This window comes from Bubalus bubalis, chromosome 21 (assembly GCF_019923935.1).
Source record: "Bubalus bubalis isolate 160015118507 breed Murrah chromosome 21, NDDB_SH_1, whole genome shotgun sequence".
Lineage (NCBI taxonomy): Eukaryota > Metazoa > Chordata > Mammalia > Artiodactyla > Bovidae > Bubalus > Bubalus bubalis.
In genome coordinates this window covers 49116280-49131423 of record NC_059177.1, presented here as the reverse complement: position 1 = coordinate 49131423, position 15144 = coordinate 49116280, and the positions used below count along the sequence as shown (strand labels likewise).

General features: G+C 42.6%; 1 protein-coding gene across 2 annotated transcripts in view; it reads left to right on the top strand.

Annotated features, from left to right (window-relative positions):
• RAD54L2 (RAD54 like 2) overlaps positions 1-15144 on the top strand; it is a 90760-nt gene that overhangs the window by 30119 nt on the left and 45497 nt on the right. For both annotated transcript variants that reach the window (XM_006044997.4, XM_044933905.2), the window contains one exon: positions 7861-8056. In XM_006044997.4, coding sequence (XP_006045059.1) covers positions 7915-8056 — 142 coding nt within the window. In that variant the 5' untranslated portion in view covers positions 7861-7914. The remainder of the gene's footprint in view (positions 1-7860; positions 8057-15144) is intronic.

Below are 15144 nucleotides of genomic sequence, written 5' to 3'. Positions count from 1 at the left end.
GTTGCCCACGAGCTGTGGCTAGCCTTTAGGCCTCTTTACACGTGGCTTCAGCGCCTCTGTTGGGCTTGGTGCTGGCCTCACTTGCATTGCCTTTTGGGAGAGTTGTCTTCTGTGGCCCGGCTCCTTGGAGGCCTGGGTATGTTTGTTCATCTTTCTTTCTTTATTTGGTCTTAATTGCTGAAAGTCTCATTTGAGTTCCGAAAAACATATTTCGATCTCTGTCAGTTTAGCTTCTGTGACTGCTTATGTGTATTTAATATGTGTTAAAGTAACTGAAAGATAAACAAAAGGCATTTGGGCTGCATGGAATTTTGAAGTAACATGTTAGATTTTCATCTTGCACAGGAAAAGTGTTTTGAAATAACTTTAAAGATACACAGTCAATCTCTCACCGCAGATTGAAGAATCTTGTAATAGATATCCAGGAAGTTCTATATATGAACTGAACTCTCTTCTCCTTTTCTTTGATTCTTTGACTAATAGGTTTCTTTGAAGGGCTGTTGCTTCAAGTTTTGGGCTGAATGTTTGCTTGCTCTGAAAACTTCCCTCCCCTTGTATGTTAGTGTAAATGCATGGTTTTGTTTATATTAATGGAGAAAAGATGTGAGTGGTACTTGCTGTTAAATTGCTTCAAGAGCACTTGAGGAAATTTAATATTACTCAAGGTCACCAAAATTAATGAGGATATGGCAGTTGGGAATGGATTCTTTTATATCAAAGGCAAGATCAGGATGCTGCTGGACCACTAAGACGTCTCTGGAATTTCACCGGCTGCCCGGTGAAGCCTTGTGTGTTTGCAGTTTTCAGTGTGGACTCTCCAGGCATGGTCAGCTTTGTGAACAAAGGCTGTGTGTGTGTGTGTGTGTGTGTATTTCCTTCTGTGTATCTCCCCGCCAAGGGTGTGTCTGAGGGCTGTGCCCACACAATTAATTCCACTGATTCTTGGTCAGGCAGCACTTTACAGACAGGTGTCCTTGTCTTTGAATTTAGCAGGGCAGAAAACTCTCTTCCTTCACTCTCACGGTTGCTGGGAGAGGCTCACTGGGATTGGCTGTGTGTTTCTTAATAATTATAGCCTCCTTTTAGCAAATCCAATATGATGATGTTGTTCAGTCACTCAGTCATGCCCGACTCTTTGTGACTCCATAGACGGTAGCACGCCAGGCTTCCATGTCCTTCACTATCTCCTGGAGTTTGCTCAGACTCACGTCCATTGAGTCAGTGGTGTCATCTAAGCATCTCATCCTCTGCTGCCTTCTTCCTTTGCCTTCAGTCTTTCCCATCATCAGGGTCTTTTCCAATGAGTCAGCTCTTTGCCTCAGGTGGCCAAAGTATTGGAGCTTCAGCTTCAACATCATTCCTTCCAATGAATATTCAGGGTTGATACCTTTTAGGTTTGACTGGTTTGATCTCCTTAATGTCCAAGGGACTTTCAAAAGTCTTCTCCAACACCACAGTTCAAAAGTAAACCCAATATATTAAACTATAAAGGTTAACATATTATTTAGGGATTGAATATTCACTTATCAGAGTGGTTCTGTTTGGAGTTCCTTTAAATAGCTAGTTCTCCAGTTTCATTAAAATAGAATTTGATTCCCAGAATTTGCTCTGTAGGAATACAGGTCATTTTTAAGATGTAGCAACACTCAAGTCACTCTCCTAGTATGTCTGTGTCTTAGAAGCAGACCTCCTCTTCACTGAAGATTGAAGCAGTGTCTCGTGGGATGAGGAGCAAATGGGGAAATGCATTTTTTTCCTTATCAACTTTTTTCTTATGTCTGTTTTCCATTGTATATATGTACCAGAGCTGCTTTATCCATTCATCTGTCAATGGACATCTAGGTCCCATGGTCTGGGTACTGTAATAGTGCTGCAGTGAGCATTGGGGTACACATGTCTTTTTCAGTTTTAGGGTATATGCCTAGTAGCGTGGTTGCTGGGTCATATGGTGGTTTTATTCCTAGTTTTTTAAGGAATATCCATACCATCTTTCATAGTGGCTGTATCAATTTACATTCCCTACTGGCAATGCAAGAGGGTTCCCTTTTCTCCACACCCTCTCCAGCATTTATTGTTTGTAGACTTTTTGATGATCACCCTTCTAACTGGTGTGAGGTGGTATCTCATGGTAGTTTTGATTTGCATTTCTCTAATAATGAGCACTGTTGAGCATTTTTTCATGTGTTTTTTAACCATCTGTATGTCTTCTTCGGAGAAATGTCTTTTTAGGTCTCTTCCCACTTTTTCTTGGATTGTTTGTTTTTTGTGGTATTGAGTTGTATGAGCTGCTTATATATTTTGGAAATCAATTCTTTGTCAGTTGTTTCACTTGCTGTTATTCACTTGCTATTATTTTCTCCCATTCTGAGGGTTGTCTTTTCACCTTGCTTGTAGTTTCCTTTGCTGTACAAAAGCTTTTAACTAGATCCCACTTATTTATTTTTGTTTTTATTTCCATTACTCTAAGAGATGGGTCATAGAAGATCTTGCTTTGATTTATGTTGAGTGTTCTGCATATGTTTTCCTCTAAGAGTCTTATAGTTTCTGGTCTTAAATTTAGGTCTTTAATCCATTTTGAGTGTATCTTTGTGTATGACATCAGGAAGTGTTCTAATTTCATTCTGTCCAGTTTTTCCAGCACCACTTATTGAAGAGGCTGTCTTTGCCCCATATATACTCTTGCCTAAGGTACCCATAGGTGTGTGGGTTTTTCTTGCCTATCTTGTTCCATTGGTCTGTATTTCTGTTTTTGTGCCAGTACCATGCTGTCTTGATGACTGTAGCTTTGTAGTATTGTCTGAAGTCAGGAAAGTTGATTCCTCCAGCTCCATTCTTCTTTCTCAAGACTTCGTTGGCTATCTGGGGTCTTTTGTGTTTCCATATGAACTGTGAATTTTTTTATTCTGAAAAAGTAAAAGTGAGTCTTCCCTGGTGGCTCAGAGGGTAAAGCATCTGCCTGCAATGTGGGAGACCTTGGTTTGATCCCTGGGTCGGGAAGATCCCCTGGAGAAGGAAATGGCAACCCACTCTACTCTTCTTGCCTGGAGAATCCCATGGACAGAGGAGCCTGGTAGGCTGTAGTCCAGGGGGTTGCAAAGAGTTGGACGCGAGTGACTTCACTTTCACTTTTGCATTGAATCTGTAGATTGCATTTGGTAGTATAGTCATTTTCACAAAATTGATTTTCCTGCCCAGGAACATGGACTATCTATCTGTTTATGTCATCTTTGATTTCTTTCATCAGTGTCTTATAATTTTTCATATACAGGTCTTCTGTCTCCTTAGGTAGGTTTATTCCTAGATATTTTATTCTTTCTGTTGCCTTGGTGAATGGTATTGATTCCTTAATTTCTCTTTCTGGTTTTTCATTGATAATATATAGGAATGCAGTGATTTCTGTGTATTGACCTTGTATCCCATGACTTTGCTAAATTCACTGATTAGCTCTAGTAATTTTCTGAGTTTCTTTTGGGTTTTTTATGTATAGTATCATGTCATCTGCAAACAGTGAGAGTTTTACTTTTTCTTTTCCAATCTGAAATTCCTTTTATTTCTTTTTCTTCTCTAATTGCCGTAGCTAGGACTTCCAAAACTATGTTGAATAATAGTGGTGAGAATGGACACCCTTGTCTTGTTCCTGAACTTAGAGGGAATGCTCTTAGTTTTTCACCATTGAGAATAATGTTTTCTGTGGGCTGATCATATATGGCCTTTACTGTTTTAAGGTAGGTTCTTTCTATGCCCATTTTTTGAAGCATTTTTATCATAAATGGGTGTTGAATTTTGTCAAAGGTTTTTTCTACATCTGTTGAGATCATATGGTTATTTTTCAGTTTGTTAATATGGTGTATCACATTGATTGATTTGTGTATAGTGAAGAATACTTGCATCCCTGGAATAAACCTGACTTGATCATGGTATATGAGCTTTTTAATGTGTTGTTGAATTCTGTTTGCTAGAATATTGTTGAGGATTTTTGCATCTATATTCATCAGTAATACTGGTCTGTAATTTTCTTTTTTGTGTGTTGTCTTTGCCTGGTTTTGGTATCAGGGTAATTGTGGCCTCGTAGAATGACTTTGGAATTGTTTGGAAGGCGGATTCTTAACCATAGGCCCAGGCCTGCCAGGAAAGTCCCTAAGAGCTAATTTTTAAAATCAGGGCTGCCTTCCCTGTGTTCTGAAAGGCTATGCCCACATGGAAGTGTGTGTGTCAGGGCAGAGCCCCTTAGAGACAAAGTGCAGTTGACTGTGCTGCTGCCTGTGGGATCAACTTTTCCTCTGCCATTTTCCCTTTGTTGCTTTTTTGAAGGTGATCAGTAACAGCCAAACCTCCCCCTTAAGTAGTTAGTGTGGCTCTGAAGAGCTGAGAAAAGAATTCATTGTGTCGACTTTGTAAAGGAATTTAGTGGCCTGTAGAAGGGAGGGACAGAGAAGGCAATGGCACCCCACACCAGTACTCATGCCTGGAAAATCCCAGAGTCGGACACCACCGAGCGACTTCACTTTCACTTTTCACTTTCATGCATTGGAGAAGGAAATGGCAACCCACTCCAGTGTTCTTGCCTGGAGAATCCCAGGGACGGTGGAGCCTGGTGGGCTGCCGTCTATGGGGTCGCACAGAGTCGGACATGACTGAAGCGACTTAGCAGCAGCAGCTGATGGGAGGGAAAGAGAAAAACCAAATTTGGTGGGACTTAAGAAAGCCATTCGGAGAAGGCAATGATACCCCACTCCAGTACTCTTGGTTGGAAAATCCCATGGATGGAGGAGCCTGGTGGGCTGCAGTTCATGGGGTCGCTGGGAGTCAGACACAACTGAGCAACTTCACTTTCATTTTTCACTTTCATGCACTGGAGAACGAAATGGCAACCCAGTCCAGTGTTCTTGCCTGGAGAATCCCAGGGACGGTGGAGCCTGGTGGGCTGCCGTCTATGGGGTCGCACAGAGTTGGACACGATTGAAGCGACTTAGTAGCAGCAGCAGCAACAAGAAAGCCATTACTTTCCAGTTTCTTCTCTGATATGGGCATCTGATGGCCTGGGTACTATTTTAAAAGTGTCTTCTTTTTTAAAACAGTTTTAAGAAGGGGGCTGGACCAATGTCTTTCGTAGTCTTAACAACGTATGTGGTGGTTGAATGTTTAATTGATGTTTGCTTCTGTCTGTCAGGAGCTTGGGGCTGAGATGGTTTTAAAGATGTTTGTTAACTGGGTTTGCAGGAAGCTTTTCATTGTTATTGCTAACCTCTAAGTGATTGTCATTTTTCCATCACCACACAATTTCTTCTGTAAAATGCCAGAAATTCAGATTACCTAAAGGTACCTGCTGATTAAAAATTGTTCTCTAAAAGCCACTCCATAATCAGCCAGGCACACAGCAAAATAACTTACTCAAGCAGTGTAGAATGAAACGGGGTTTATGCTGATTATGAACGTTGACTTCCAAACAGAGTAGTTGCTAATGAATTATCATTATACTAATATTCAGAAATAAATTTCATTTCTAAACCTGCTGATATTTGATTGGTTTACTACTTCCTTTTTAAAACCTAATGAACTAAAGACATAGATTTCCCTCAGAGACTTGGAATTTGCATTGTCAGTGAATGGTAGCTCAGCATTAGTTATATTAATGTGTATTTGTGGGTCACTTTTCTTCCCTGTACTTTAATGCCCTTTGTAAATGTTTTTGCAAGTGTGTTATTAATGCAAAAATTTGAATTCTATTACTAAACCATCCACAGCTGCTCTTTGCTTTTGTTGTCTTCAGAGGCTAAGTATGTGACCCGTCAGGATGCACACGCTCATTATTCCTGTGCTTTTTAACTGAGCAGTCTTAAATTCTGGTTTTCCAAAATTCTAAAGGATCAGTTTGCTTTGTTTTGTTTCTGTTTCTATTCGGGAGACCATAGAAGTTCTGTTTCAAATTGTGTCTGAACTTTAAGAGATTCCAGGTCTAGAATAGTATTTGTGTTGAATAATTAAGATACTTGTGTTTCTTTTTTTTTTTTTTTAATTTTGGGAAGTGGGAAGAATTTTAGGATGACCCGTTCTGGATGTGGTTGTCTACAGCTGTTTGTCTTATGAAAGATTATTTATCTTTGTTCCCCTCTTCCCCACATTTTGTAATAAAAACTTTGAAATATATCAAAAAATGGAAAGAACTGGTGAATCTTCACATTAATATTTTGTTGTATTTGCTGTATCACAAAACAGCTAGCTTTCTCTTTATCCTGTTTTTTTCTTTTCACTCAAGAAGAAAGGACTTTTGCTAATAGTAAAATGGAGAGAGAGGTGGACAAACACGGGCAATGCCCGACACATACTAAATATAATAGAGCAAGCAGATTGGCCCGAGAGCGTGAATGTGAATAGGAATGATTTGAGTAGGGCTTGCTTCTAGCTCTAGGATACAAAGAAACAGTTCCCAGCTAAATCCACTGGAGGCTTACTGTTGGGTCAGGAGGTGAGAAACCAAAGAAGGCAAACACTTTGCCAAGTAACTCATATGAAGCCTTCAATGAAGGTCAGCCTGGTCAGCGTGGCTGCTGGAGTTCAGAAGAGGGAACGTGATCCCAGAAGACTGGGGCAGTGGACAAAGGCTTCTTGGAAGAAATGGAGCTGGACCTGAGCCACGAGCTAGGGCAGAGCCTGAGAGCTGAGCTGTGGGCGTGGGCGTTCTGAGGCTCCCTACCTACTCTGGAGGAGTGACAGAGTGATGAGTAGTCAGTTGTCTCTAAGCATTTTATTCAGGTGATGGGAGAATGAACCATCTTCCTTGTCGTGCTCCAAGATAGGGCCTACTCCTTATTCCCTGAGCACTCCCAGTTCCTCTAGGACCTCGCCTTTGCTGCTCACTCTGCCTACGCACAGTCCCTCCAGATGTGTGTGTGGCTCTCTGTTCCTTCTGGCCTCTGCTCAGTGAGAACTTTCCTGTCCCCATTCCCCACCCTCAGCCCCGCCACACTAGATAAGATAACAGCTTCTGGCACACACCACTTTCTGACGTACATTTCTGTACTTTGTACTGTGTCCCCAAAGCCTGAGTGCCTGCGATTATATACGCATGTATATATATCTACAGAGATGTAAAGAGTTGGTGCTCAGTTCAGTTCAGTTCAGTCGCTCAGTCGTATCCGACTCTTTGCGACCCCATGAACCACAGCACGCCAGGCCTCCCTGTCCATCACCAACTCCTGGAGTTTACCCAAACTCATGTCCATTGAGTTGGTGATGCCACCCAACCATCTCATCCTCTGTTGTCCCCTTCTCCCTCTGCCCTCAATCTTTCCCAGCATCAGGGTCTTTTCAGATGAGTCAGCTCTTCGAATCAGATGGCCAAAGTATTGAAGTTTCAGCTTCAGCATCAGTCCTTCCAGTGAACATTCAGGACTGATTTCCTTTAGGATGGACTGGTTGGATCTCCTTGCAGTCCAGGGGACTCTCAAGAGTCTTCTCCAACACCACAGTTCAAAAGCATCAATTCTTTGGCACTCAGCTTTCTTTATAGTCCAACTCTCACATCCATACATGACTACTGGAAAAACCATAGCCTTGACTTGGTGCTTAGGAAGCAGTTAATGCATGAAGGAATGAACCAATGGAGATTCTGAAGTGTATAGGGTGTTTGGACAAGAAAATACCTTAAAGGGACCAAACAAGCAGGTAAGAGAGGTTTGAGCTGGGCAGAGTCACCACAATATGTCTTAGGGCCAGTGTCCTTGTGGGAAAGGTTGAGATTTTAGGTATGCTTAGCTCCATACCTAGCCAGGGTATTCATCCTTGACATTTTCTCTTTGAAAAATGTGTGTTCCTAAGTGAAGCCTTTAGTGATTCTCTTGCCTCTTGTCCTCCTCCCAGGACCCCTGCAGTGGACCATGAGACGGTAATGTCCACTGAGGACCTCTGGGAGCCATGTCAGACGAATCCGCCTCAGGGAGCGATCCAGACCTGGACCCAGACGTGGAGCTGGAGGATGCGGAAGAGGAGGAGGAGGAGGAGGAGGAGGTGGCAGTGGAGGAGCATGGCAGGGATGATGGAGAAGACCTGCTGGATGGTGAGTGACTCTCGTGAGCGACAGAGGTTGCTTCCCTTTCCTCTATTAAAATTTTTGCTGAGACTGCTTGGTGTTTATGGTTGGATTTCTCAGGTCATCCATCGTGAGAAGGCAAAGTCTAAAACACAGTGACAGTGAACCCATATGCTCTTCCCCAGGAAATGAATTGTTCCTCTGTGTAAGCTTCACTGTGGTGCTGAAGGGACCTTTAGCCCGCACCTCGTCTTTGGCCATGTGCACACTTAGGTCCACACATTTGAGAGTGGAACATACTTGTTCAAGTCGTGGAGCGAGTCAGTGGCAGAGTTCCTGTGGTGAGCCTTTGTGGTCTGGTGACCACAGACCCATCAGGGGATAACTGTGAGTGGCCTGTGAGTTTCCTCAGTTACATGCACAATTCTGCTTCTGTGAACATGAGGACGTTATTTGGGGAGAGGTTCTTAGATGGGTTCACAACTCCAGAAAGCTTACCCTGTCTCCTGCAGTGCTGGTCTGCCTCTCAGCCACTTCAGGCAACTATAGATTGCTCCAGTGGGGAGAGAACTGCCCCTGTGTAGCTGCTATAGACCCCTGCTGGACTCCTGTTTGGTTTGCTTGGCTCACCCTTTCTTTATTCCCAACTTTTTTTTTTTTTTTTTGGTTACCAAGCAGATATTTATTGTTTACATACTGGGTTTTATTTTCATGACCACAGGCTTTCGGTTTTTATCCCTCATTTGCCTCATATCCAACAGATCGTGAGGATTGCCATTGTGCCATGGCCAGCAATAGACAAATATCCGAGACCCGCTGCTCCCACAGTCCACCACGATGCCATAGTTCACGCTGGGGTTATTGGTGTCTGTAGCTTCAATGTCAGTAACTCATGCCAGGTACCTTTGAAACTTCTTGTCTTTGGAGAGCCGTCCATACTTATTTTGCATTATGACAACAGAAAAGTATAAAAGTGAGACAGCAGCAGCCAGAAGGCTGATGATGATAATTTGGTGTAAGTTGGTGTTCAGAATTCGGGGACACCCCACTGGAGAGATGCTGAAATGCCAGGAAGCAGGAAAAAGACAGGAGATGCCAATCCTCCCCATGCTGATGGGTCAGAGGTCAGGCAAGGCTCTGGGAATCAGTCTTCACACACCATCACTGCAGTCCTCCTGGCGTTAGAGCCCTCCTGTTCTGCTCGGCTATATCCGACTCGGAGGCCAGGGCTCCTGGGAGTGCCGGCAACACCGACACGACTTCCCCAGGGCGGCGGGGTCGGGAGGGTAGCTTCCCAGGAGCTCCGCTGCTTTCCAGTAGCAGGCCCCCCACTCTGCCACCCAAGTCACATCACCGGGAGCGCCTATTCCCAACTTGTTGAAGTGGCATTAGACTTTTTCTTTCATCATTAGTCTAGCGTTAGGTCATCTGACCAGCTTCTCAATTAATTCTAGCCTTTCATGGCACAGGATTTAGTCGTTTGTAAGCTTCCTGTTATCCTAGGAATAAAATTTGCCTTTTTATAACACACCAGTATTCAGTTTTATACCTGAAATTGCGGTAGATTGTCATTCCTTGGACCTGCTGGAGCCTGGTGAAGATGCACTCCTGTCATCCTCCAGATTCCAGGAGAATAAACATCTCTCCTTTTTCTTTGTTGATGTTAATGTCTTTAGTTCTCAATCATCCTAACAGCTGCCATACAGTTCAGGGACCAATTTTCTTTCACGTAAACTATCGAGAAGTCTCTGCCTCATTTCCAGTTTACTTCTGGCAGGCGAATTACCATTTTACTCCCTGCCCTCACCCGGACGGCATCGTTTGCTGTCCACTGCTAGCCTGTCCACTGGAGCCTCCCCACCACTAGTTTTATAGTTCCTGTCCATAAAGTAGAATGAGGAGCAATAATGGAAGATAGTGATGTATGGGTATCCCATTAGACTGTTTTGCTTGCCTCTCATGGTTCTTAAGATGGCGTTAGAATCCCTAGGTATCTGCATCACTTTTTGCTTTTATATCATTTGGTTTCTCAAAATTATGTTTGCAGGCACCTCTAGAACTCTCATCAGGTTTAGACTGGGTTTTAGATGCTGCGGGTGACTATAATGGATATATACACACTGTTTTCCCCCTTGGCTTCTTGGATTCCTTTTCTCCTGGTCAGATTCTTAATTATTCAAAAATGGTATGGTATAAATTTGAGAACTTTACTATTATTTATTTAAAAGTGGCAAGAATTTGTGATTTGTCTCAGAATAATGTACTTATTGTATTGGAGTTTTTGAAAAAGAAAATGTATTTATTGATGAAATAACTTTTTAAAATTTTGAAATGATTTCCTTTTATTGCTTATGAATTTCAGAGTGAGTAAGAAAAAGTTTCCATAGGTACTGTCTCCTTTGGCCCCGTTAGGGTATCTTACTTCTTGGAATTTGATTCAAGTGCTTTTTTTTTTTTTTTAATTTTTGTTTTGTATTGGGGTACAGCCGATTAACAATGTTGTGATAGTTTAAAGTGAACATGGAAGGGACCCAGCCATACATATACATGTATCCATTTTCCCCCAAACCCCTCTCCCATCCAGGCTGCCACATACAATTGAGCAGAGTTCCTCACAAGCACAATTTTTATGTTTCACTGTAGTGTTAGAACACTACAGCCCTACCCTCCCACCCCCTACCCCTGCTCCCCCGAAATAAAAATGACTTCTGCTACTTGTGGCATCTCTGCCTCTGTTTCAGTTCTTACAGCTTTTCTGGTCCTGTCTTGAGGACCCGAACATCTTGAACACTGTGCAGATGTGCTGAAACATCCAAGACCTGCTTATTTTCTTCAGTCTTGCCTTTGCTGCCTTGGTTTGCTGGTTATCTATCCTGCAGTTCTAATGGGCAGAGCAGCCAGCTGTTCTAAAATTAGGAATAGCTATGAATAGTCTAGTCTTAGCTGGTGTAGTGTGATGTGGCCCTTTTGTTTTCTTAGAACAGTTTTTCTCAACCTGGGTTGATTTTACCTCCCAGGGGACAGGTTACAAAATCTGAAGACATTTTTGGTTGTCACGACTCCTGGGAGTGGGGGAGGAATGCCACTGGCCTCTTGTGGGTAGAAATAAGCCATCCTGCTGACCATCCTGCACTGCATAGAGCAGCTCCCTGCCACACTGTTATCTGGCCCCAAATGCCAATAGTGCTGCAGCTGAGATACCCTTTCAGAAAGGAAACTGTTACTACAGCCCTTTCTATTTGAAGTGTTTCACTTTGACAGTGCTTCCTTATAGTTGACACAAACATCTGAACTCTCCTACTAACCTCTTCAAAGAACTGCCTTCTGGCTTTGGTGATCCTCTATATTATGTTTGTTTTCTTTGTAATTTCTACTTTAGAATATTCTCCTACATCTTTGCGGTTTATTTTGCATTACTTTCAAGCTTCTTAAGATTATGCTTAGCTCATTTAAACATTTTTTTCCTAGTAGCACTTAAAACTAAATTTCTAAGTACTACTTTAGGAAGTTCCATCCCCTCAGAAGCATTTTGAAATGTTTTGTCTTGCTTGATTATTTTAGTAATCCTGTGTGTTAAGTAGGGTGGGTGCATTTTACAGATGAGAAAACTGAGGCTCAGAAAGGGAAGTGCCTTGCTTAGTGTAACTTAGTAAGAAAATGGCAAAGCTGGGCCTTTGGTTTCCAAGGTGGTGCTCCTATTTCAAACCCATGCTGCTTCTGAGACCATAGATTCATTTAATTCCCTGCCTGTGATATGTTTGCATTCTTTCTTAATGAGTGCTTTGAGGGAAGAAGTTGGTGATACTGTTGATCAGAGATGAGAGGACAATTAGGAGTAATGGCATGAGTAAAGGGAAAGCATGGCATGTGGTAGGAATGATGAGCTATCTTACTTGGTGTAGAACTGAGCACTTTAGGAGGATGACCAGAGTGAGCCTGGAGTGATGACCTGTGGTCAGATCATGAAGGAATCTAGAATTTGTTTTAGAGGCAACGTGGGACTGATGGAGGGTTTTACTGTGGGAGCATCCATTAGACCTTTTATTTTAGGAATGTTATTCTAGCAGTATACAACAGAGATGGCCTGCAGATCAAGAAAACCAGTTAGGTCTATGATGGAGCTTTATGGGAAGGGTCAGTGAGGGTTTGAACTTTGAGTCAGTTGATCTGCACATGAGGAATACAAAGATTTGTTGCTGTGGGATTTATACGACTTGGAGACTTATTGGCTATGTGGGGCAGATTGAAGATAGACTAAGTAAAGCCTGGGAGGATGATGAAACCTTTGCAAAGATGGAAGGAACAGAATAGTGAGTGAATGGGGGAGTTAAGAGATATTTTTAGCTTTGCTACATTAAGTTGGAGCATTGTCTACCCCTTGATACTGACCTTCCAAAGCTGACTCGTGAGACATTAGTCTGAGAACTGGCTATGATAGAACAAGGTGGCTTTGGCTATTGGGGAACAGCTTCATGATTTTGTCTTCAAAAAAGTGGGGAAGAAGATAGTGCCTTCTGTTCATAACAGGTGAGGGGACCTGTGGCATGTTGTGAGACGTTTTGGCATGTCATTCCTGTTTTTCTTTTGTATATTGTTTTGGAATGATGGGAAAGTTAGAGGTCCGCTCTTTTGGGGGTCTGTCATTATTAGAGGCAGAGGTTCAACACCTGCTCTGTCTGGAAATTGGCTTTCCTTGTGCAGTGGTTTTTTGGCTCAGCATTTTCTTCTAGCTGAGCGTGAGCTCTAATCTCTTGATCCAGTAAGGTGCTTAGAAATATTTAGATGAAGGAAACTCCTAGAATTATCTGGCCTTTACAAAAAAAGTTTGTTTTCAATTACTACTTAATGTGTGTTGCATTTGATGTGAGAGTGTGGGATGGGTGATACATGATATATTTTCATTTACCTGTGTTTTGCTGGTTGATTTGCTGGTTCATTTGTCTTTCTCAATGTCACTCCACCCTTTAGGCCTACAGTAGATTCTTCCTTTCGTGGACTTGGCAACTGTAGGTAATAGAGTATCTAGACCAAGGAATAGTTCCAAGGGTCTGTCTGTGCAAATGGTAAAAATCTTAATATCATTTCCCCAAGGTAGTTTCTTATCTCCTTGCAGCAGGGAGACAGGAGAGAAAAATAACAGGAAACCTGGGCCTAAATGTACAGTAAAGGTTGGGGGGTGGGGGAGATTCTTAGAATTTAATATGTTCGTTTAATAAGAACTTCATGTATTTCTCATTAATATTCATCTGGATTCAATTCTTGGTTTCCCTCCAAAATTTCAGTTGTTCTCCAGGTGTATAACAATTGTAGTTAATAATGAGATTCCCCTCCCCCACCAGTCCATTTAGGTTACCCTTATTCTTATGGAGTATTTATTACAAGGAAAAACCAGATGCCCCATTTCTTTCCCTCTAGTATTTTTTTACTTCATTAGTTGTGCTGGTTTCTCTGCTATTTTCTCTCTCGGTTTTCTGGTAGGAGAACTGGGGCCTCCACCACACTTTTCTTCTGAGAGCCCTCTGCTCATCCGAGCTGTTTGGCCCATGTTGTGAACAGCCTTGTTCAGCTAAGACAAGAGTAGGGTTTTGTCATTTTTTTTTTTTATAGGAATTTCATTGTAAAACCCAAGCCCCAGTCAAAAACTACAGGCTTAAACCATTTACTGGCTATTCTAGGAATGATTGCTTACCAAGGAGTTTTGTTTCCAAACTTGGTTCCTTAGGTTGTGGAAGGGATACTCGGAGTTTATGGAGCTTCACTATAAACATGACAGACCTTGCTGGAGTGTCAGTTTTATTGGGAAGTTAGTGGAGAAGTGTCAGGGCTTGGGGGTTCAGTACTTTGGTATGGATTGAAAAAAAATTTTTCTATATAATGAAAGTTTGGGCATAGAAATCAGTATTCACATGAAGTTTTAAGATAAAATTAGATTTTCTTCAAATAAATTTGAGAGTGGAGTTTGAATGCTTTGGATGGTGCCCTAAGGGATAAGAACATTTTCTGTGGGAATTCAGGACTCCTCAGCAGAAAACTTGGAGAAGTCCTGGTTTATTTAAGTGAGTCAGGATCTGGACACAGACTGATTTGATGGGCACATCTCTTTAGAACATAGGCCTCCCCCCCCTCCCCCCCATTTCATTCTGTTCTTGTCTGTTTTCCATGGCGCATCAGGACACTAGTTTCCTTGCACAGCAGCTAGGGGTGTGACATGCTTAGTGCCTTCCGGAACCTGCTTCATAGCCACCTCATTGACAGAAAGCTAGCCCCCTAGATGCCAACTGTGACGCCCTTCACCTTGGACCCCTGGGTAAGGAAAGCGGATCTCCTTCTCAACCCCTGCGTCTCGTAGTCTCCTGCAGGGAGTTTGACTTGTGCTGTTTCTCTCACCCGCTTCTATTTGTCCTCTTTGCTTGCAGTATAAAGAATCAGGGGTAAAGTGTCCTAGGCACAGGGCCAGGGCAAAGGCCCTGGGGTGGGAACAGTTCTGCTTGTTTAGACTCAGGAAGGTGGAAGCCTTGGTGGCTAGATGACAGGGAGCAAAGGCAGAGTGGTCTGGGGTGAGCTAGGTAGGGGCTTGAGCATGTAAGGCCAGTGGTGGTGGTTCGAGATATACCTGGAACCCTGGGTCTATTTGCTTGAGTTCTGACAGCTGCTATTTCAGACTCACACTGTGAATCCCAAGTGTATCAATAAGCACCAGCAGTCTGCAGGAGGAGTCTTGCAGCTGGAAGTGGAAGAAGTGTCAGGAACCTCCAGAGTTTTAAACTAAGATCAGAGTGGGCGGCTTTTGTGTCATGAAGAATGTCACTTGGGAGGAATAGTCACAGCAGTCTAATGGGAATCCTAGCCAATGTTTTCTCCCTCCTGTGGAAGCCCCCAGGGCCCTTCACAAGGAGCATAGGTTATGGAGGTTGTAGTTTTCACTGTTTATTATGGCCTTTCTGTCACATTAGACATCCCTATTTTGAGCCTAGATTTCTTTCTCTTCTAAGAATAGTTTTAAGTAAATGTTATGAACCCTGTGATTGCCTCATATCCTAGATCCTTCTTCAAAGAGTGTGTCTGGAGTTTGGATACTATTTCAAAATCTGTGATGCCCAACTGCTTGTTGAGTT